We start from the raw sequence: 23,781 nt of genomic DNA on the forward strand, positions 1-23,781 counted from the left end.
GCGAGGAACTTAGACAGAAGACTGCTCTGTTTCCAAACTGCTTTAATAATTTTGTGCATTTGGGACACAAATATTTCACATCTATGTTGACTCCATTAAAGTCCATGTTATGAATGCCATATTAGACATTTCTGGCTTCCCACCCTTATGGCAACACCACAGAACTAGAACCATGTTCTAGAACTATCTCCTTCGTTCTAGAAGCATTGGTGAATACCAGGAGCAGTGGAGTCTACGGGGAGGGTCATTGGCAGGGTGAAAGAGAAATGGGTATACTTGATCAGGGTCTGGCCTACACCCTTTTCTAATACCTAACACAGCACAACTTTTTGCATGACTTGAATGACTGAACTTCCCCCGATGTTCTTTCTGAACTGCCTCTGACTCTTTCTACCTGCCCATTTTGGATCTGACTTCCCTTTTTAAAAACAAACAAACAAACCCTGTTCTGCACTAAGTGCTAACATCACCCAGAGTTCTTCAAAAAGAAACTTGCTAATAGATTTTGTAAGGGCCATCTCTGCGATGTGGCTAGGATTTCACCTGGTAAGATCAGAAAATAGCTTTGGTATTCTCCCATGCCCCAGTTTGATACTGACTTGTCTTGTTTTGATTTGAATGAATATCAGAGCAAGGCAAAATTCTTTGAGAAGGGGGAGAATCATAGCTGCCACTAGTGTTTCTCGTTTCCTGAAATTCCTATTCTGGGGTGCTTCTTGGATTTCACAAATTCAAAACAGCTGCTTCTTTTGCCACTTATTGGCACCTGCCATTCTAGTGGGGGCCACAGCTGTATATATAGCAGAAACCCTTCTGCAAAGTCCGGTGGGTTGTTCCTTGAACAGCTCATTTTGTTCAAGAGGTGTAGGTAAGATAATTTTTCTTATGGTCAAAGACCAGCTCGCATAACACAATAATGACAGCGTTCATAAAGATAAAATATACAATTAGAGCAGATTGCAGAAATAGCTTATGAGTTAAAATTGAGATATATACATACATCTGTACAAGTGAGTTTGGGGCTACCATAAAAATTGACCCTGAGGCGTCCCAAGGGCGACTTCAGCTTTTCCTTAGTATGCTATTTTATTCTAGAGGATGATCTGTACCTACAAATCTGGGCACAGAATCTGGCTACCAGCCAGGTTGTCTTGTGATCTTTGCCTAAGAGGAGAGAATTAAGTTTAGACTTGTCTGGAAGATCGGCGAGCCTCTTCAGCAAAGGGTCAATGGTGTCTCTATGAATCTCAGCATAAAAAGGGCATCTAAAAAAATATATGTTCGGGGCTTCCTATTTCCCCTAATGGGCAGGAAGAAGTGTAGGTATAAATACTGCTCCGAAGAAAGGACAGTGATTGAATCAGGCTTGCTATAAAAAAACAATACCAACCTCAGTGTGTTCTTCTATGCAATCCTATATTTAGGCAGAAATGAGAGGGGAAAGGTTAGATGAAAAACACACACACACACCAAAGAATGTCTTGCAAAACCCAAGGTGCTTTATTCAAAACCAGACCCAAAGGTTTTAAAAAGGCGTCCATGGGAAGAAAGGACCCCAAATTAAACAGTGCAGTTCTATGTATGTCCAATCAGAATTAATCCCCATTGAGTTACATGGGCCTTACACAAGTAAACATTAGCAAAATGATTCCATGAAACCAAGTTGGAGAGAGTTTTAATGAACAGTTTCTCATCCCAATACTGGGCCAAGTTCCCTTTCCTTGCTCTACAGCTCCAAAATGTATTTATACATTTTATACATTACATTCCCAGCTCCACTGGGCTCCTCCCTCAGCAGTTGTTTTGTCAACCTGCAGAGAGGGAGAGATGTGATTACAAGGCCTCTCCATCAGCTCTGATGAAAGACCAGCAACTTTTGATTTATTCCCCCCATTCCAGCTGGTCATTACAAGAACTCTGCAACAAATTAGATAGTGCCAGAGTTTGGTTTTCTCATCCTCCCTCTGAATCACTTTTCCTTTCATTTGTTTCTTAGAATGTATGTCTGAAGGTAGGGGCTGTCCTGTTATGGATAAATGTAAGCCATGCCAGGAGTCCGATTTTCAAGTAATGAAATATATATCAATAGCCTGATAACCATGCAGTCTACCATAACCGTGCGAGATGTACACAGTTACCAGGAGCCACAGAGGCCACTTCAGTCAGGTTATATAAATTGGGCTTTGTAAGAAAGAGTTCGGGAATGATGTTGTTTCTACATACTTTTTGTTACTATTGGCTGAACCAGGCTTATTAATTGGGATGGGGAGGAGCCAAATATATGGAGGAAAAGCAGTAGTGTGGATGGCTTATAATCAATGCAGATCCCTGTCCCAGCCTATCATTTTCAAGGGCCACTATTCTACAGAGTCGGGAATGTTCAATTTTAAAGGTTGATGGCATTTTACTGTACGGTTTCCATAATCAAGATCACATCCTCAGGCATAGCCGTGATCCTATGGATGTGTCTCATAAGGAATTAAGACCACTGGTTAATCTAATTTATGCAGTCTACACTGACTGTCACCAGCACTTCCAAGGTTTTTCCTCATATCCGCTCTTAGATCTTTTAAATGGGAGATGCCATTAAAATAGGTTCACCACAAAGCAGATAAAGTTGTCTCGGGGGCTGCCACCTAGCGAGCTGATTTAAGGTGGTTACCTTTAGATTTAGCTCCTAGAAGGAAATTGTTCCAATAGAATAAGTTAAGATAAATTTATTTATACAGTTAACATTCTAGCATTCAACAGTGCAAAAAATCCGAAGCAAAACCACAAATGGTCACAGCTATGTTAACATTCTTATTGCTGATATTAATGAAGGTTTTGTTAAGCATTAATTTGCCTTTGAAATCTCCATACAATATTGGGTCATAATATCATGAATCCAGATATCTGTGTCCGGTTGTGATGTGTCAACTAAGTAGACGACAGCTTTGCGGTCCCATGGATTAGCCCCATCGATAACTGCTTGCACCTGCGCCACCAAAGCTTTCTTCTCAACATGATTTCGGAAGACTACTGAGGCCTCCTCAGACCACTGCTTGCCCTCTGTTCCTAGAGGAAAGCAGCACAAAACCAAGTTAACATGTAACCACAGAACAGTGACGTAAGTTGAAAGCTACTGGACCTGTCTACGCAGCAGGCCATTTGAAAGCTCATGATCTGGAGAGTTTGAAAGCAGTCAATTACGGCTTTACTGTCAGTCACAGATTTTCTATATAACTACGCCTCATCATTTTACTTAATCTGAGCCTACATTAGGGAAAGTGAAAAAGTTGATTTAGAATCTATTTCCCAAATCACAAGAGCCTAAGAACATCCTTCTGGACTAGGCGAATGGTCCATCCATTCCTGCATCCTGTTCTCATAGAGGCCAATCAGATGTCTGTAGGAAGCCCACAAGCAAGACCTGAGTGCAGCTGCGGATGATGAAACGAATTCACAGTTCGCAGCTGTAAGGGCAATGGCTCCACAGATGTGGCACTGACTCAAAGGAGGCCTGAGATGAAATACCCTTCTGAGGACAACTGAAAGTAAAGGTAAAAAGATAAAGGATCCCTGGACGGTTAAGTCCAGTCGAAGGCGACTATGGGGTTGCGGCGCTCATCTCACTTTCAGGCCGAGGGAGCCAGTGTTTGTCCACAGACTGCTTTCCGGGTCATGTGGCCAGAATGACTAAGCCACTTCTGGTGCAACGGGACACTGGGACGGAAACCAGAGCGCACGGAAAAGCTGTTTACCTTCCCGCTGCAGCAGTGCCTATTTATCTACTTGCACTGGTGTGCTTTTGAACTGCTAGGTTGGCAGGAGCTGGGACAGAGCAACAGGAGCTCATTCCGTCGTGGGGATTTGAACCATCGACCTTCCAATTGGCAAGCCCAAGAGGCTCAGTGGTTTAGACCACAGTGCCACCTGCGTCCCACTAAAAACTGAAAGAACTGTGTTAAAAACCTTTAAAGCCCTATACAGTAGTACCTCGGGTTACATACGCTTCAGGTTACATACGCTTCAGGTCACAGACTCCGCTAACCCAGAAATAGTACCTCGGGTTAAGAACTTTGCTTCAGGATGAGAACAGAAATCGCACGGAAGTAGCGCGGCGTCATCGGGAGGCCCCATTAGCTAAAGTTGTGCTTCAGGTTAAGAACAGTTTCAGGTTAAGAATGTACCTCCGGAATGAATTAAGTACGTAACCAGAGGTACCACTGTACAGGGATACTTCGGGTTAAGAACAGTTCTGTTTACGAACTATTCGGTTTACAAACCCTGCAAAACTGGAAGTAGTGTCCCGGTTTGCGAACTTTACCTCGGTCTACAAACGGAAGCCAAACAGTGGAAGGGCACTGGCAGCGGGAGGCCTCATTAGGGAAAGCGCGCCTCAATTTAGGAAGGGTTTCGGTTTAAGAACCGACTTCTGGAACGGATTAAGTTCGTAAACAGAGGTACCACTGTATGGCTTGGAATCCTGGTATCTAAAGGACCATCTTCTCCCATGTGAGCCATTTTGTCCAAGACCAATCAGGTGACACACACCGCAAGACATCAGGAGAGTTGTGACCAGAAAAAAAAAGTTTTTTGCAGCAGGGGAGCTCTGTTCATGGAATTTCTTCCCCAAAGAGTCCGCATAGCACCAAGGAATGATTTTTTTACACACACATGCACACACTATACACATACATACCGTATTTTTCGCCCCATAGAATGCACTTTTCCCCCTCCAAAAATGAAGGGGAAATGTGTGTGCGTCCTATGGGGCGAATGCAGGCTTTTGCTGAAGCCTGGAGAGCGAGAGGGGTCGGTGTGCACCGACCCCTCTCGCTCTCCAGGCTTCGTGCAGCTCTCCGCAAGGCGCGAGAGCCCGGCCCTGGGCTCCCGTGGCTTGCGGAGAGTTGCCTGCATGCCGAAGCCTGGAAGGAAGCTCGGGCTTCCCCCGCCCCAGCCCCACGCCTGGAGGGAAAATAATTCCCCCCCTTTATTTCCCCCCCCAAAACTAAGTGCGCCTTATGGGGCGGTGCGTCCTATAGGGCGAAAAATACAGTACATACCCTTTAACCTTATTACAAATTTAGCTGTGAATATTCTGTTTCAATACTTAGACTTTTACATATACTGTATTTTAATTATTTCAAAAATCCTGTAATCCATCATGGGAATTTTAATAAAAATGTTTTCAATAGCAATAAAACAAGCAAGCTAGATGTAGCATGGACTTGTATCCACACACAAAAAGTGAAACTTTAGTAAGCTGAAACTTTGCTATGGGTTGACATTACAGGAATTGTACCACTCATTTCTAACCCATGTGTCATGAAAGCCCTCTAGCATCTACTCTATTGTGAGAGCTCAGCAGTTGCCAAGAGGCGATTTAGATATAGTTTACAAGACTCTTAAAGTATAAGCATGTATTTTCATAATCTCCTAACCAGCAACAATATATAATAATTATTAAAATAAATAACAAGAAGAAGAAGCTTGGCTGAACCAGCTACATGTCTCATAAGACGGTAACATAGCTCTGACTTTTCACAATGTCATACAGCAGACAGTCCTACTGAACATACATTTTGATGGAAGAGCAAAAATTGCTTCTTTAAGTATTAAAACATTATTTATAGTATGCCAATTTGGGATTATTTCAAGGCAGATTGCGAAGTTTCATTAAGTTCCTAGAATCAAATGTTCTTTACTATACTTAGATTAGGGGTGTTGCAGTTTTAATTACATCCATGACCATCATCTCAATCATCTACCAGGGCTGGGCAATATCTGGTTACAGGATTGCGATATCTCACCAGCAAAAAATTGTGATATGTCACATTGTCTGCAACAAGGATGGAGCTATGTAGAGGCATTGGCTGACTTCACAGTCCCCCCCCCCTTTCATTTTTGCATAGCACACACCCATACACACCCACTCACCATATTTCGCAGTATACTGCCTGTTCAAAAAATTTGAAACCGGTATCACAATATGGACTTCAACTAGTTTTGGATGATATTTCGCCCAGCACTTACATATATCATGATTTGCGATATATTTCCAGGTCAAAAAAAACCCCATGAAACTAGTATCAGGATATGGCCTTCAAACTGGTTTTGGATGATATGTCACCTACCTGCAAGCTGGGCTGTTATGGCCTGAAATGGCAGTTTTCTGAACATATCCTGCAGAGGCTTTACATTCTGGATACCGACAAGCTCATGTTTACCATAGTCCAGCTCATAAACGGACACCAGCCCATTGGCCAACATTCCTCTTATTAGCACTCTGTGCCACCTAAGAAACAAAAGAGGTGTTGGGAGAGTGTAGACACAAAGCATTTAAGATAAAGTGTCCAGTAACATGGACAGAAGTTTACCATCACTGCTAGTTTTACCGTGTTTTTATTTTACGTTGGAAGCTGTCCAGGGTGGCTGCGGCAACCCAGACAGATGGGCGGGTTATAAGTAATCAATTACTATTAATACAGTTAAATGCCTTTTTAAATTTAACAAAACAAGAGTTGCTATGATACCCGTCACACACAGAGAACAAACAGGAGCTTTCTGAGACAGAGCGGCCCTGATTTTAATTAAAAGCAGGGACAAAGTGTCACATGGGATCCTTGTATAAAGCCAGGTAACCAAACTATGATAGGGACAGGCCCCTCTCGCTCCATTCTGATGTCTGAACGGCTGCTTGCACCCCCTAGAATGCACCCTACAAGCATGTATTAATTTATTTGTGCCGTTAAGAACTTCTTTTGTGGCTTTAGGAAGTCAAACCCCTTCCGTCTCGCTTTTCTTGCCCAGAAGAGAAGTATTAGCCCCACCTCGAGGAAGAGAGTTTCTTCTTCCCCACCAAGTATATGGCCAGGTTGGCTCAGCAAGTACTGTATTTTTCACTCCATAAGGCGCACCGGACCATAAGGCGCACCTAGTTTTTAGAGGGGGAAATCAAGGGAAAAAATGGATCCCGCTCGCTGTCTTGGCTTCATTTTTAGCAGCGGGGCTGGGGAGGGGAAGCCCGAGCTTCCCCTGACCCCAGCCCCCAGCACAGGTCCGGGAGCGGCGGCAAGGTGTTCACTGACCCCTCTCGCTCTCCAGGCTTCAGCGAAAGTGATGCGTAGCCTCCGGAACGCGGAGGGAGCGCTTCCTCTGCGCATTGGAGGCTTCGGGTTGCTATCGCTGAAGCCAAGGAGCCTGCATTCGCTCCATAGGACGCACACACATTTCCCCTTTATTTTTGGAGGGGGAAAAGTGCGTCCTATAGAGCGAAAAATACGGTCCTTTTCTTTCTGTTTCAGGGTTTTTGCTTCAGTTGGCGCTTTATTCGCCTTCCAGGTCCGCTACTGCCCCGCACTCTGAGCCGCTGTAGCTTCCTTCTCTCCACTGCACCCTTAAAAAACATCCCCCCCCACACAACTCCTGCAGAACGTCTATCTGCTGGCAATGCCACTCTTCAAGGTCACAGCCAAGCCAACTGTTCTTTCCCCTGCTCAAAACTCCCTTCCCCAAAATCTCCAATTTAGCAATGCTGCATGTTTTGGGGAAGGGAATTGCGAGCGAGAGAACGTCCCAATTATTGGTTTTATTTTTGTTCTTATTTTTATTATAGATTTTATACATACATACAGTATACAAATCCTAATAACAACAACAGATTGTATACGGACAAATATAATGGTATTTGTAATGCATTTATAAAAATATAGTATCTTATAAATAAATGTATATGTATTAAAATAATTTCACTTATATACCTTTGTATTAGACATGTACAGAATTATAGCATTTCCCTCTTTCTTTTTGAATTTTAATACCCTTTTTTATTCCTTCACTTTATTTTAATTGAAATTATAGAAAAAGTACACACACACACACACACACACACACACACACACACACAGTTGTACCTTGGTTTTGGAACAGAATGCGTTCTGTGAGTCTGTTCGACTCCCGGAACCGTTTGAAAACCAAAGTGCGGCTTCTGATTGGCTGCAGGAGTGTCCTGCAGTCAATTGGAAGCTGTTCCGAAAATCATTCAAAAACCAGAACACACACTTCTGGGTTTCGATCGTTTGGGAGCCGAGTTGTTCGGGAGCCAAAGCATTCGGCTTCCAAGGTACCACTGTATATATTCCCCAACATACTGGTGTGTGTTTCCTTCCTTCCCCCTCCCTCTCCAAATGTTATTAGTGAAAAGGTGCACAGATATTTGTCCACAATGTTATGGCCCCCCCAAGAGGAAATAACATGTAGGAGTCAGGAATTAGTAGGGGCAAAGATGCACCAAGGTCTTCAACAGAGGGAAACTGATGCAGAAAGAGAGAGGAGGATGGAACTTGAACCAACGGAGCTGCTGTGGGCCAATATCCCCCTAGACTGCAAATGCTGAGGACAAACAGTAGGGGAGAGGTAGGGATGCGAGCATCCCAGAGAGATTTGGTTAGCCACTGTTGTGACCAGCCTTTCTCAACCTTGGGTGCCAAGATGCCCTTGAGCTACAACTCCCATCATCCCTGGCCACTGGGCCCAAGAAAGGCTGGTCTAAACCGAAGGGATTGGATCCAATACACAAAGACTGCTCTGAGATCCTTAAGTACGCAGGGTTGCATCCAGGCCACTTTGCACTCATGCGCCATTGATGAAAAGCTACTTACATGTTTTTCACTTTAGCAGCATAGAGTTTGTTTTTTTCAACGGCGGTAGTTCCCTCATCCGCTTTGCCGTAGTACAAAAGCATCTCTTCCATCAGTACTTCCAGGTTGTGCATCTCTTGCCAAGGCTGGAGGACAAAGTAACCGGGATGGCAGGCCAAGGTGACAAACACATCCATCTGCTCCTGGGGTTTTGGCAACGGCAAAGGCGGAGGCATAGTCAAGGCTGTCCCAGCACCGCTGGCCTCTGGAGCACGTGGAGCAAAGCCCTTCTTGGCACCTGAGCTTGCTGTCTCTGGTAAGTTCGTTTCCCCCTTTGCAGGGAGGGAGCTACCAGGAAAGGCACTCAAGAAGACATCCTTCTGATGCTTCCACAAGTCTGCGTTAGTGATCCGCCTGTTAATACTATGGTCTGGGTCTGGAAAGCTCTTTGGCGTAAATAGATAGACGTGTGCAATCCTGTCATCCAGTTTAACCACCTTAAGAGTGGAGGAGGGAAGAAAGAGAAAAGTACATTCCTACTAGCGAATTTACTCTTACTCAAAACAGTGGCAGGAAAATGTTAACGCATGAACTCTTGCACTATTAGAAACGTCACCAAGAGTAGGCCATCAAACAAGAAAGTACAAACTGCTAAACACACATCAAGTTTGTGTCACTCTTCTTCGCTTTAAAATACACAAAGCAACTTACAATAAAAAAATGAAACTTAATATTGTATCTTAACTGAACCTGCGGCCTTCCAGATATTGCTAGAGTCCCAATTCCATCACTCCCAACCAGCATGCCCAATGGTCAAGGAAGGGTTAGTCGCCCTTGCATTACAGTAAATATAGTGCTCAGAACCCTCCCACTGCTCTGCTCTCCCAATGATTTGACAGTACTGGTATGGCATACAAATGTGCATTGTTAGATAAATGCTATAACAGGGGTTCTAATATGGACCACAGTAAATTTAAAGTCTACTGAGACATCACTTTCCTGAAGGAGAGTCTCCACCCTCATCATTCAGCCAGGACACTGAGGTCTAACTCCAAAGGCCTTCTGGCGTTTCCCTCTCTGTGAGAAGTGAAATTACAGGGAACCAGGCAGAAGGCTTTTTCAGTAGTCACGCCCACCCTGTGGAATGCCCTCCCAGCAGATATCAAAGAGTTAAGCAACTATATAAAATTTCCTATATATCCGAAGGCAGCCCTGCTTCAGGAAGCTTTTAATGTTTGATTGTTTCCCTCTTTGCTTTTATATGTATTTTTGTGGAAGCAACCCAGAGTGATTGGGGCAACTTAGTCTGATGGGCGAGGTATAAATTATTATTATTATTATTATTAGTAGTAGTAGTAGTAGTAGTAGTAGTAGTAAGTGCCCCATTAAAATGGACTGGAAAAGAGAAAAAACACAGTCCAGTGAGCAGCAGAATAAGATACCAGTTTTTACCCCAACACCAGATCCCTGGTTTATCAAATCATTTGCTCAGGGAAGCATTTTGAAGTCAATGCCTTTTCTCTCCTTGCCATAACCTCAAGACAAAATGGAAAATTCCCTCTCATATAACACCAGAATCAAGACCAACGAGGAACTCCCAAAGTACAGTCAAACCTCGGATCCCGAACGCCTCCGTTTTGGAACGATTTGGCTCCTGAACGCCGAAAACCCAGAATACTCCGGTTTTCGAAAGTTTTTCTGAAGCTGAATGTCCGACGCAGCTTCTGCTTGAGTGCAGGAAGTTCCTGCAGCCAATCGGAAGCTGTGCCTCGCTTGTTGGAAGTTTCGGAAGTCGAATGGGCTTCCAGAACGGATTACGTCCAACAACCAAGGTTTGACTGTACACAGCAAACAGTGTAGCGCTGCCTGTATTCGGTTCTTTGCAGACTGTGATTACCTTCCCAGAGAGTTTGTGAAGATCATTCACTGACCAGTAAGTATACACACTCATTCACTCGGATCTTAGTTTTATTCACTGGTAAGCACAGCCAGAGAGTAACTGAAGCAGCAAACCTCTGTCAACAGTAACATGGGCAGGAGTAGGAGGGAGAAGGAGCTCCAAAGGGGAGGCAGGTCACAGGTCACTAGAGTGTTCAAAATGTGCTATATCTATTCTCAGAAAACCTTAAATAAATTCTGTGCAATTCAGTAGTACAGTGAGTGGTGCCTCGCAAGACGAAAAGAATCCGTTCCGCGAGTCTCTACGTCTAGCGGTTTTTTTGTCTTGCGAAGCAAGCCCATTGACGGCTTAGCGGATTAACACTATTAGCGGCTTTTAGCGGCTTATCGGCTTAGCGGATAAGCAGATAAGTGGCTTAGAAAAGGGGGGGGGGGAAGGAGAAAGAAACCGCAGGAACTCGCAAGACATTTTCGTCTTGCGAAGGAAGCCCATAGGGAAATTCGTTTAGCGAAGCACCCCCAAAACGGAAAACCCTTTCGTCTAGCGGGTTTTCCGTCTTGCGAGGCATTCGTCTTGCGGGGCAGCACTGTATCCCCATATTGCAGGTGGAACAGGGTGAAGACTTAAAGAAGACAGGTCATCTAGAGAGAATGTGGCAAGTGGCGAGATTTAATCCCAGGACTTTCTGGCCCAGAGCTCAGTCTTTACTACTATTCTAGCTTGCAAGTCAAAACTATACTTTCTAAGTTAGCTTTCATTACACCCGCCATGGTACTGAAGTCTAGGATGAGATGGAAGTGTGTTGCATGGCACCACTTTAAAATAATAATACAGGGACAGGAAAAAAAATATCTGATCACTGTAAGCATGTTTCCTGAAAGATGAATTTCTTTTGACAGATAGTTGAGAACCTCAGTGTTAGGGCTCCCCTACATCATGATGTCAACATCCTCAATTTGAAAACAGTATTACAAGGGTGTAAAGGAAAACACTCAGGTGCCCAGGAGGAAAGCACGTTCATGAAGAGAACAAAAGGTATGCAAAAATTCTGGGGAAATTCTCAATCAGCAAAAAGGAAGAAGCCAAGGACTGCACTGCTCCAACCTAAGTCTGCTGCTCTGCTTTTAACAGAGAAAAAGATGGACCCGGATAACCCTTAGAGAACATCTATGGTTAACACTTTACTTCAAAAAAAAATCTGCACCAGAAATCATATTGTAAATGTAATTGTTACGTTATCACAATTCCTCCTACTCTCATGAAGACCTGTGGGTTAGCTGTACATGCCAACATCATATGGAGAAATGGTGGCTACAAAAAAAGAACTGTTCATCAATCAACGTCCTTCATTTATGACTGCAACAAGCAAAGCACATAAACTAACAGTGGTACAGTTTGGCTTTGCAAGAGACATTCAAGAACATCCTTGAATTTTAAGCAACGAACAGGCGTATTTTTACCTTAATGCTGCAGTCGGGACAATTTAATACTGTGTCTCTCAGCCAAAGCACAGCATCTGGAGTCCACATGCCAATATTAAGAGGAAGGTCAGCCAAGCAGCATTTTGTTGCCTAAAACGATCATACAATATAATTACAAGGATATTCAGGTTACAAGGAAATGCATGTGGGTAACAAGGATGATGTCTACACAGCAAGCTCCTGGGAACAATAAGTGATTAACAAAAATTCATACCTGAGGTGGTATTGCAATGACTTCACGCAGAAACGTCGGGGGAATCTCTCTCAGCTCTACTACTTTTACAGATGCTACTGTTCCAGTATCCATAAACTGTACGTCAAGAGCCCGGCTACTATGAACACTGGTTATCTGCATCAAGGAAACAAAGCAAAATACGAGAATGGAGAAACCTATTTTAATACATAGAGTGGAATTCAATGTTGTGCTAAGGTTATCCTTCAGTCAGTGGAAGCACTTTTCTTGCCAGGTAGAACAATCTCTCTTCTCCTCCCCAGCATACCCTTCTGGGGGTTTTGATTACCCTTCTAGGGGTTTTTCCAAACCCCCTGGAGCCAATTTTGGGGGAGTGCAGGGGGAAATCCCTGCTGAACTGAATCCAGCATGTATGAAGTAACAGTGGCTGACCATTTTGGGTCTGAGGGTTGCATTCATTATTGCATACACACACAGAGGCCACACACACACTACTTCCCCATTGCTTTACCAACAAAACCAGTGGGGTCTTGGGGACCATAAAAATCTGTTTGGGTGGGCTGAATCAGGCTCTTGGACCGGGGTTAGACCAGCAGCCCTGGTCTAAAAGGAAATATGTGTTGCCAACTTTGAAAGCTCATTGTGAAAGATCATGGCGGGAATGGTCCTTTAAGCAATTAGGCAGTCCAAGGACCATTATGCTGCCTAAGATTCACCAGACAATCTTGCACTGGTGCAAATTCCAGGGGGCCCTGGGTGCCTGGGCACCCACAAACCTTTCACTGTGGCTGCCCAGCCTTCACCTGCTGCCTGACTTCTGGCTCTCCAGCATTACCAGGGCCTCCACCACAGGGCCTCTGTTGGGGTCCACTACAGGCGCGGACGTGCTCCACCCCCCCTGCTGTCGTGGAAACACGGAAGTGGTGTTGGAGAGCAGCAGCAGCATGTGCACACAACACGACGTCATGTGCACATGCCGCTGGGCACCCTGAGGCTGGGGCCTTAGTCAGCACCTCTGCAATTCTGTAAAACCAGACAGCATAATGCATATTCAGCAGAGCTTTCCAAACTGTGCGTCGTGACACATTAGTGTGTTGGCTGTAGTGTGTAGGTGTGTCATGCGAACATTCCCCACGCTCCTCTCGGGGCTGGAAAGGGGTAAATTTAACCTCCAGTTGGCTAATAAAACTGAATGACTGTGTTGCAAAAGGATGCAAAACTGTGTTGTGAAATGTTGCATGTCCAAAAAGTGCATCACCAACTTGAAAAGTTTGGAAAGCTCTGGGCTTAAAGCATCTTATTAGCATAGACCTCTTTCCCATTGAAAGATAAAAAGGTTCAAGCCAGTGGTCCACACCAAGGATAAGGAACCTGTGACCTTCTAGGTGAATCCAACTCTCCCCTAGTCAGACATGTAGGCTGGGGCTGACACGGGCTGCAATCCAATAACATCTTTTCAAAGTAAATAAATATGCCGCATTTAGGTAAGTATACAAGGCAATGAAACAAAACCAGGGCACAGTACAAAAAAGCCTCCCATCTAGATGCTGGAACAGCTGAATCCAACAACATCTACCATTCAGAGCCTAGACTATGCAAGTCCCGCTTTGTGGGGAGACCCATATATAGCGAAAAGGAACCAAGCTTCTTAGAAATCTGAAGGTGAAGGACATGTCAGCTACTGAAGCCAAGGCTGAGATCAGTATAAATTGCAGACAGCAACTTACCCGCCATCTCTGAGAAGCAGCAAGCAAACATTTCACAACTAGTTTTCAGCTTTTATTTGGGTTCCATTCTACTTATTTCAGTAGCTGCCAGTTTCTCAAATATTTAAGCTTGAAGCAGTCTTCACTCAATTAAAACTCTTTCCTATAATAATATGGGAAATGGGAGAGACTGTTCCATCCCATGGCACTGTCAGGATTCTGCTTCACCAGAAACTGGCTCGTGAAAACCGCAACAAACTGTGCACTTATTGTTAACTAATGGCAGAGGCATTGCTTAAACCCATTAAATAGTACAAGGTAGCTAAAACCCCAAATTTTATTCTAGAATTCAATGTACAAATAAGTAGCCCATTTAGAATATCAGAGAATTAGAATATTTGAACCTTTTTTGCAGTTCATTTGTTAGTGACACCACATGCCCTACCTCCACACGTGCCCACTTTCCTTTACAGTTAAGCAGACAAATCTTGCCACAGTAGGGGAGCGATACCGAATGCTCTGTTACCTGCTGGAACAAAGAAGCAAAGCCTTTTTAAGTAGTCACAATGCAGCAGCCAAATGTACAGGTAAGGAGTGCATTATAGCTCAGGCAAGTTACCAAAAAGGAAGAACATACCTAACCTTACCTGCAGCAATTCCACTTCCCCAAAATACTAGCACACACATTGATGAGTTACCTTCATATTTCCACTCTGGTAAGGGAAGCACCAGAGAAACGATTAAGAACCACTGAGAAGCCAGGAACAAGCATCACTATCAATCTCCGAAAATATGCATCTTGTACTTTCTAGACATATACAGTGCTACAAAAATGCCTCTGGGGTTGCTCTTCGCCGGTTTCCCCAAATTTGGGTCTCTAGCTGTTTCTGGGCTACAGGTCCCATCATCTGCGACCACAGGTCCTAGTGAGGGATGATGGGAGTTGTAGTCTAACAACAGCTGGAGACCCAAGTTTGGGGAACTGTGCTCTATAGGATCACCTGCCCTGAAACGGCTAGCGCACAGTTGGCCTAATCAAACAAAACAACAATTATTACTGAGGATCCCTATTTTATTGCACAATATGGTCTGGATAGCGCAAGCTGGATTTATCTGTAAAAAGGCATGAGCATGAAAATTGCTTTGGGGATTTCAGGACTGAACTACTTTTCCTGACATTACAAGGATTTCCACATATGAAAATATGGAGCATGATATTTAATACTGCAAGACACGACAGCTGGGCAGCTAGTAAATATGTGAACAGCAAAAGTGTGTGGTGTTCACTCAGCAAGAATGAATGATTAGGAACCTTAGCGTTCTTCATTTGTGAACAAAGGGGTTGTTAGGTGACTTTTGTGAATGTACAGTTGGCAACCAAAATTAAAAGCAAGATTCACCTTGTGGTGGAAGTAATTTTCCAGCTTCTGCAAAGCTTCAGAGAGCTTGGTCAGGCCCTTTGATGGCACCTGACAGTATAAAGTTCCATCCGAACAGACATTGGTTACTCGGACATTTGTATAGAGCGCATCTACCTGTTAAAAACAAAACATGCATTTGGGATGATGCAACCTAAGTGCCCTCAACTCATCTTACTGGTTTTACAAGCAGATGAAAACAGTACCTGAAGGCGAAGCTCAAGAGATTTATCACAAAGCGCCTTCAGGCAAGAAGCGTTGATGTTGATGTCATCCTCTCCTGAAGTATCGTACAGGATGACAAGGGGAATGTCATTTTTCTCTAGTATTTCGACAGCAAATATCTTGCCACAGGTTTGAGACTCCACCACTTTCACCATCACAGGGTCGTCCGAGAAGGCTTCTAACCCTAAAGCAAGGAAGTCAAGAGGAGAGTGTAGGTTCTGCGGACATCTCCGAAAGAGATCTTCTTGCCTCAGCATGGCTGCTTGGACTATCATTGCTTATGGCAAAAATGGGGGGGGGGGTGTTCCACTTGTTTGGTGGACCTGAATTCTCTTGATGCTTATTCTATCCATCTAATGTATACAATCACCTGAGTCTCCCTACACCTTAGAGCTACTTGCTTTAAGCAAGTCTGTAACCCTTACTACTCTAAAAATGTATTTGCATGCCTGTTGAAGGCATGCAAGCCAGAAAGAAGGGTGGCCGATTAAGATTTCCAGTGGTACAAGGCAGGGCTTCAGTACTCTTAAGACTTCCTCCTCAGACCTAGCATATCAGAATTATACAAAATATGTGAGAAATTACACACGGTAATTGACACATCATCAAAATATTTGCAGGGATATAGGATTATTGTTGTGGTTTAGTCGTGTCCGACTCTTTGTGACCCCATGGACCAGAGCACGCCAGGCACTTCTGTCTTCCACTGCCTCCTGCTTTTAAAATATAGGCTTATATTTTAAAAGCAGAAACCACACTATGCTTCACGGGGGCTGTCATCTCCCCCCACCACACAAAGATGCTTGTAGAACAGAGAGATGCCCTTTCAAGGCATACAAAGAAGAAATTCCAATTTCAGACTCCTAGTGGCTGTGCAGTCATTAATGTCCCATGCATCTTGTGCAATTGTTTTACTTTGAAAAACAACAACAACAACAACAAAACACTACTTATTACATTTATTTCTTGCCTTTCCTCCAGTGAACTCAAGGCAACATACATAGTTCCTTCCCCTTTTTTCTCTCTTAACAACCCTGTGATGTAATCGCTCAGCCTAACCTACAATTAGCCCAAGTCACACAGGGAGCTTCATGGATGAGTGGGGATTTGAAACCAAGTCTCCCCAGTCTTAGCCCAACACTCTGCTACATCACACTGGATACACTAATATTGTTTCCTGTCATGTCTGTTTGCATAGTTAAAATGCACCAAATAAGAACATGCACTTTACTATACCAGAGGTTTTTTGTTTTTTAAAAGGACACACACCTTCCTCTGGAGTAAGTACAAATTGCAAGGAAACATATTCATAGGGAAAGACCCACCACTCTTTATGCTGTTGCACCCACTCTTTACTATAAAATCTGCAAGATGGCACTGCCAGGTGGGGCAGTCCTTTCCAATCCCAGCTGGCAATATTTGGAGTTAGGCACAGCCTTCCTTCCTTCTCCCAGTTTGTAGTACATTCAAACTGCTTCTGTAGTCACGCTGAAGGCTAAGGCGCATCTCTTACCTGCTAGTTTGCATTTTGAAGCCTGGAACGGCAGTGAATAGAATTGCTTGGCTAGTTTGCACACTCTGGTATTCTCAATGGTTTCACTAAAGCCATAATCAACGTAGCATACCTAGTGACGGAACAAGGACAGAAAGACACAGCCATGTTATATAAGGAAGACTTATTCATTGGTCACATTACTGGTGCTACAACATGTTGGCCCTGTTCTCTTTCCTGCCGTAGTTCAGCACAGTGCTAGATTTGCTCCAGCAATGCAAGCATTTATGCTTGTCTGATAGAGAGCCATTTGTTCTCTCCTCCCTATGTGCGCTGTTCCAGGGGTTTTCCTGACCCCCGCAGAGCCAACGGGGTGGGGTGGGGGAGCATTGCTTCATTAGTGGAAGTCCTTGGGCAGGCTTCTGCTGGTGGGACTAGTTAGCTGAATCTGGCCCTGAATATCCAAGATCCCTCCTTATAGGCCTCTGTGCAGTGAAAAATTGAATGTTTGCTTTCCTATTCGAGGCTGCCATCCTAAGCCATAAGTACTATGAAATCACATGGAGATTCGCAACTTACAGTTGAGGCTGATGGAAGGGCACTTACCATGTTATTCATACAGAGAAATGCCCTTATTGCAGAAATCCTAAGCCTTCATCGGAGGCACAATGAGCTTTTTCCCATATATATAAAGAACAAGTCACCCAAGTAGTGTTTAATGTTTCTGAGTGTATAGATGAGAAGATAACCACTTGTCAGTATGCTGGGGAGAGCCCATGAACAAGGAGGATGTGGTAGTAGCAAGTTGTACCCCTCACCACCACTCTTACTGATCCCTTCTCCTCCTCCTCATATAGACAGAATTGCAGTCAGTAAAATCCACAAACACTTGTATGACCTGATCTCTACAGTCATACCTCCAGTTGCGAACGCTGCAGGTTGCGCGTTTTCAGGTTACGGACTGTGCCGAACAAGGAAGTACCGGAACGGGTTACTTCTGGGTTTTGGTGCTCGTGCAGAAACGCTAAATCATGCTTTGTGCATGCACAGAAGCGCCAAATCGAATCATGCGCATGTGCGGCGCTGCAGGTTGCGAACATGCCTCCCGCACGGATCATGTTCGCAACCCGAGGTATGACTGTATTTCCCTCCTTGTTCAGCTCCTCGACTCAAAGAAGCCAAGAGGGACTGAACAGTGCATTGGGGGTAGGGGGTTGGCATCAACATCTTAGATGACAGCTGGCAAGAGAGAGAGGTTTTGCCATCACTCCAGCCACCCTGGCCCGTTTTGCATGTATTGGGGATCCTGGAATGAAAGGGAAGCAGTGATCCTCTTCTCTAGCCAGTTTCTGAATTTGTACACATGACTGATGCAAGTCAAATAGATCTGGTGGCTGAGTCAGTTGAACCCCCTAACGTTTTGCTGACTGCAGTAGGAACATCAGACCCCACCCATCCTCTCCCAAACACTACTAACTACGAGCTTGTAAGCAGAAGCAGTAGATGAAAGGCATTTTTGACCAGATCTAAAAGATCCACAGCTCCATTTTCATCTGAATCTAAAGAGAGCAATTGTAATCCAACAAAAAAATCACTGCATCATATTACTATGCTGAGATCTCCCAGAAAGGCTCTGTTCTTGGTCATTTGCTAGAGCCCAAATGCTGCAATTATTAGTTTGCCTTAGAAGAATTAAACACTCCTCACCTACCCAAAAAAACCCTTAGAAGACATTATCATTATTATTTATTTAAGCAAATATTATCCAAATAGTGTCCAAGGCAGCTATCGCAATCAACTGATAGAGACCAGCACTTTCATCTGATTTTAACACCATTTTTACTACAGAAACCTACAGCACTTGCCTTTATCCTATTGCCGTCTGTCGAAGTAATCTGTGCACGTAGCCAAGCATCTTCTACTGCAGGCACAGCAACAACCTGTCCAACTTTAGGAGACTGTATTTGCAAACCTGAGGGGTTCCGACCATACCAATCCTTCATCTGCTCTTCCATTAATTCCTGGGCAGCAGAATAGTCTTTGCCCACATACCTACAGGATTTCAAGCAAAAATGATAGTTGGTATAAATCACAACAACAAAAGTGGTAACAAGTGCAAAAGTGTTTACGTAATCAAAGCGTTATGTAACATATCTCCCCTACCCCAAAATAATTTTAAGGCAAAAAGGGTGTAGAAACAGATTAGAGCAGGATGTATGTGGGCTAGATTCTAAGAGTGCACGCTTATACAGCGGAATACATATACCTGGTGTAGACATTAAGGAAGACAGTTTACATGCTATTTTGTGAACAAGTGAGTTTTTTAATGCCTTAGATCTCCTCTTAAACTGAAGTGTGTAATCCTAGAACTTTCTTGCTTCTTGAAAAAGGAATGTATGGAATTACATGAGAGCATAGGTAAAGGTACCCCTGACCGTTAGGTCCAGTCACGGATGACTCCAGGGTTGCGCACTCATCTCGCACTATAGGCCGAGGGAGCCAGCGTACAGCTTCTGGGTCATCTAGCCAGCATGACTAAGCTGCTTCTGGCGAACCAGAGCAGCGCACGGAAATGCCGTTTACCTTCCCGCCGGAGCGGTACCTATTTATCTACTTGCACTTTGACATGCTTTCAAACTGCTAGGTGGGCAGGAGCAGGGACCGAGCAACGGGAGCTCGCCCCGTTGGGGGGATTCGAACTGCCGACCTTCTAATCGGCAAGTCCTAGGTTCTGTGGTTTAACAGCCACCCGCGTCCCACCCGTGTGGAGCCACCCGCGTCCCTACATGAGACCATAGGTGTGTGCAAATTCAATTTCACTGCAATTCTGATCTTAATATTTATACTGCAAAGAGTCGAAAGATTTCACATATTCCCAATATTTACACCAACTCTGTTACTGCTGGTTTTTTGGGGGGAATAATATTCATAATTTGTCCAAGTGTTCAGAAGCAAATGTGCACTAGGCAGGTAATGGACTCCATTGTTGATACAGTCAAACCTTGGTTCCTGAATGCCTGTTATCATACGTTTCAGCTCCCAAACACCGAAAACCCAGAAGTAAATGCTCTGGTTTTTGAAACCTGAATGTCCAGAGTGGCTTCCGCTTGCAGGCAAGAAGCTCTTGCAACCGATCGGCAGCCAAACTTCGGTTGTTGAACGTTTCTGAAGTCGAACGGTCTTCCGGAACAGATTACATTCGACAACCGAGGTTTGACTGTATGCCAAATTGTCCCAAGGTAAGAGTGGCTTATGACAATCTGTCATTAAAGGTAAAGGTAAAGGGACCCCTGACCATTAGGTACAGTCATGGCCAACTCTGGGGTTGCGGCGCTCATCTTGCTTTATTGGCCGAGGGAGCCGGCATACAGCTTCCGGGTCATGTGGCCAGCATGACTAAGCCACTTCTGGAGAACCAGAGCAGTGCACGTAAACGCTGTTTACCTTCCAGCCGGAACGGTACCTATTTACTTGGCACTTTGACTTGCTTTCAGACTGCTAGGTTGGCAGGAGCAGGGACCGAGCAACGGGAGCTCACCCTGTCGTGGGGATTCGAACTGCCGACTTTCTGATCAGCAAGCCCTAGGCTCTGTGGTTTAACCCACAGCGCCACCCACGTCCCAATCTGTCATTACAAGACTGCAAATCAACCGCATGTGGCAGACACCTCAAAAGAGACGCCTCTCTTCCCGAAAGAAGAGAGCCAAGGCAGAGAGTGCAAATTAAGTGAATTAATGACAGCTCTTTCTGTTTCGCATACTTACTATCCAATAGCTCTAACAAAACGTATTTGATTGCAACTAAGCCTTTATGTAATGTACATGCACAATGCTCTGGCCGTGGAGCTTACATGCATATACTTTGCGTGCCCTTTGTCTACATCATGACAAGGTAGTGTGTGGGCATGCGAGGGCAGCAAGCAAAATCACTTACTCAAAGGCTAAGGAAACAATTTTATACACACTTATTTGGAAAAAAGTCCCACTGAACAAAGCGGAATTTACTTCCGAGTAAATATGCATGGGATTGAGCTCCAATAAATGTTGAGAAGAGATGGTAGTTGCTGAATAAAAAAAGTTTCAACAAGTAAATTGTCCATTGTCCTGGTTGGTAAAGTTATAAATAATAGTAATTTCACAATTGAACACATTCTAGATAGTCTGAGGGCTAAGAACACAACCTTGTACTCTTATGGGCTCAGTGGAGGATCCTGCCACAATATAGGAATGTGTCATCTACATCCTCGAATTTACTAGTCCCTAGGTCCAATAGGAAGTTCATACTTATGACCTTCCTACTGGACCAAGGGGCTATTAAATACTTGTGTCATTTGCAATGTTTAACCTCAGAAGTTGGCTTCTGGCCACTCTTTCGTGAAGAAAAGGCTGCCTCGGTTCAGTTAAGAGATTTTAAGCTTAAATATGTTGATAACAAATGGAGTGTGCACTCCAATACACGCTTAATGAGACTTTGTTCTAAGCAGACATGCACAAGATGGTCCTGTCAGACCGTATTTTTAAAGTGAACACCAGAGTAAATCTTTAGATTTTTCATTTTCTTAATCTGTTCTCCTTCAATTGAATGGCTGGTGTGCTGACAGTTGAAGAGATAACCCCATTGCACTACTACAGGAGTATTAGGGAAGACCGGGACAGTAATCTTACCTGACAACAACTTCATTTGTTGAGCTCAGTTCCACCACCAGCACAGATGGTGATGTTTCTGCTGGGATAATTAACGGAGGCACGGTCATGTTCTCCGAATACTCCTCTTGGGATTCGTGCTTGATCGGGGTGGGATGCTGCTTGGCTGGTCTCACCAGAACTTCATTTGCGTGGGTTTTGTCAGTCACATTCTGGTTCTCGTCCGTGTGCTTTTTCGACTTTGCATAGAGAATGGCCTTTTTGGGGTTGCCAGATATGTAATCCACTGAACATATATCCGAGAGGGCGTCAAGACTTTTCAGAATATCCTGAGGTAATGGTGCTTTGTATGTGTCTTCGTACACTTTGGGGAGAGCATTCGCCCAAAGGCCATTGGAATATTTTAACAAGATGGCGGCAATTTTCTGCTTGAAATCCTCCTGGGGCGCATCTACTTTGGTCTCTACAGTCTGTTTTACTAAGGGGGGCTGAAGGCTTCCTTCTTGGCTTGAGACACCCTTCACCAAAGGTTGTGTTTTTGCAGCAGGGTAGAGGAATATATCCCTAAGGCCACCAGAACATACCTTCTCTGTCTTTTGAGAGAAAGCAGGGGGTTACAAAAACAGCTACGTTACTGAATTGGAGCATTGCGGGCAATTCAAAAGTGGTTTCCACACGTGTCTGTAGACGGGCCATTTACTTCTAAGTACACTGACCACCATCGGTTTTGACTAACCTTTTGTTTTCTCACCACCTCGTCACATTCACTCACCCCTACATGAAACAGCTTTGTTTTTTGCAGCCGTACTAAAAACCATGTCAAATTAGCACAGGCTTGTGTCATCTCAACAGCAAAAAAATTATACTGTGCTTTTCCAACTGTGGTTGGATTTGATTTAGTTTTAGATCTTCAGGTAGTTTAAAACAGGACTAATTTCACCCTTATGAAAGTAAGCGGGGCTCATGGTCAAGCACTGTTCAATTGCTCAAGGTGTCCCTCTTACAAACATTGATTATCTTTAACAACTGAAGCTTGCTGTTATTCATACATGTATTTACATGCAGGTCCTGCTACTCGCCCTCTCACTATGTGAAAATTCACTTATCCAAACAAAGAATTATGCCCAAACTTTGCAATACACTCCACAGATTCAGCTATCCGAACATCCAGTATTTGCCCACTTCCTTGTTGTGTTTTGCTGGCCAGTGGCAGGAAGAAACCAAGCTGGGGGGGGGGGGGAGGGAGATGGAACAAATCAGTAGGAGAGATCAGATAAATAAGTTTTCCTTTGTCTCTTCTGCTGGTCGGCTATAGCTGTTTCAGGAAGAAACCATGGAGAGAGGGCAGGGGGAGAGATTGGATAAATCCCCAATTAGAAATGTTCCCATAGGAACCAATGGAAATTGTGGACTCATTATGTGAGTTATGAACATTTCCCGGGAATGCATTGCGTTTGGGAAGTGGGACCTGCGTGTATTTGGGTATAAATGAGCAGATGATTGGAATATTTGAAAGTGTGCTTAGGCTTGTGCTAAGATGCTCACCTATTTTAAGAACTGAGAAGTATTCAGTACGGCTACAGACTGATGAAAGCAAAAAGAATATAGCTTATCTGCATTCCACCCAAACTGGCTGGTATGTCAACATGCTGATACATTACTTATAAACAACATTTATTATATCTATTTAAGAGTATAATGGCAAATGTAAGAGCAGAAAACCATATGTGTGCTCATATATGCATTCTGATTAGCATTTTTAAATGAGGGTGAAATCTACCTTTATTGCATGCAAAATGGAAAAGCACTCAAAATGAACAGTCTGAAACTGGCTTACAATAGATGAAAGGTAGTCAACATGGATGATTTTATAGCTTTTGGACTACAAGGCCTATCAGCCACAGTCAGGATTGCCAATGGCCAGAGACAACCAGGGTTGATGAGAGGGGTGATGTCTACAATAACTGTAGGCACCGCAATGTCTACCCCTGCTGCAGATTATAGGCTAGTGCTATTTTTAGATTATTCCCAGGAGTAGCATTAGATATGCTGGAAAAGCAAGTACGGGTGCATTTTTAAAAAACAAATAAAAAAATGTA

At 44.0% G+C, this 23,781-nt stretch overlaps 1 protein-coding gene across 4 annotated transcripts in view; it reads right to left on the minus strand.

The window, feature by feature from the left end:
* Positions 1–1,477: 1,477 nt before the first annotated feature.
* Positions 1,478–23,781, minus strand: part of TDRD7 (tudor domain containing 7) — a 38,651-nt gene continuing 16,347 nt past the window's right edge. For 3 of the 4 annotated variants that reach the window (XM_081844854.1, XM_081844857.1, XM_081844856.1), the window contains 11 exons: positions 21,704–22,275; positions 18,905–19,091; positions 17,061–17,172; positions 15,529–15,731; positions 15,305–15,439; positions 14,350–14,433; positions 12,220–12,354; positions 11,985–12,095; positions 8,646–9,121; positions 6,120–6,280; positions 1,478–3,057 (listed from right to left, as the gene is read on the minus strand). In XM_081844854.1, the coding sequence (XP_081700980.1) occupies positions 2,837–3,057; positions 6,120–6,280; positions 8,646–9,121; positions 11,985–12,095; positions 12,220–12,354; positions 14,350–14,433; positions 15,305–15,439; positions 15,529–15,731; positions 17,061–17,172; positions 18,905–19,091; positions 21,704–22,275 (2,397 nt within the window). In that variant the 3' untranslated portion in view covers positions 1,478–2,836. The remainder of the gene's footprint in view (positions 3,058–6,119; positions 6,281–8,645; positions 9,122–11,984; positions 12,096–12,219; positions 12,355–14,349; positions 14,434–15,304; positions 15,440–15,528; positions 15,732–17,060; positions 17,173–18,904; positions 19,092–21,703; positions 22,276–23,781) is intronic. The other variant, XM_081844855.1, reaches the window with a different exon arrangement.

The sequence above is a fragment of the Podarcis erhardii genome (genome assembly GCF_964252035.2).
Source record: "Podarcis erhardii genome assembly, chromosome: 17".
In the NCBI taxonomy this organism is placed as follows: domain Eukaryota; kingdom Metazoa; phylum Chordata; class Lepidosauria; order Squamata; family Lacertidae; genus Podarcis; species Podarcis erhardii.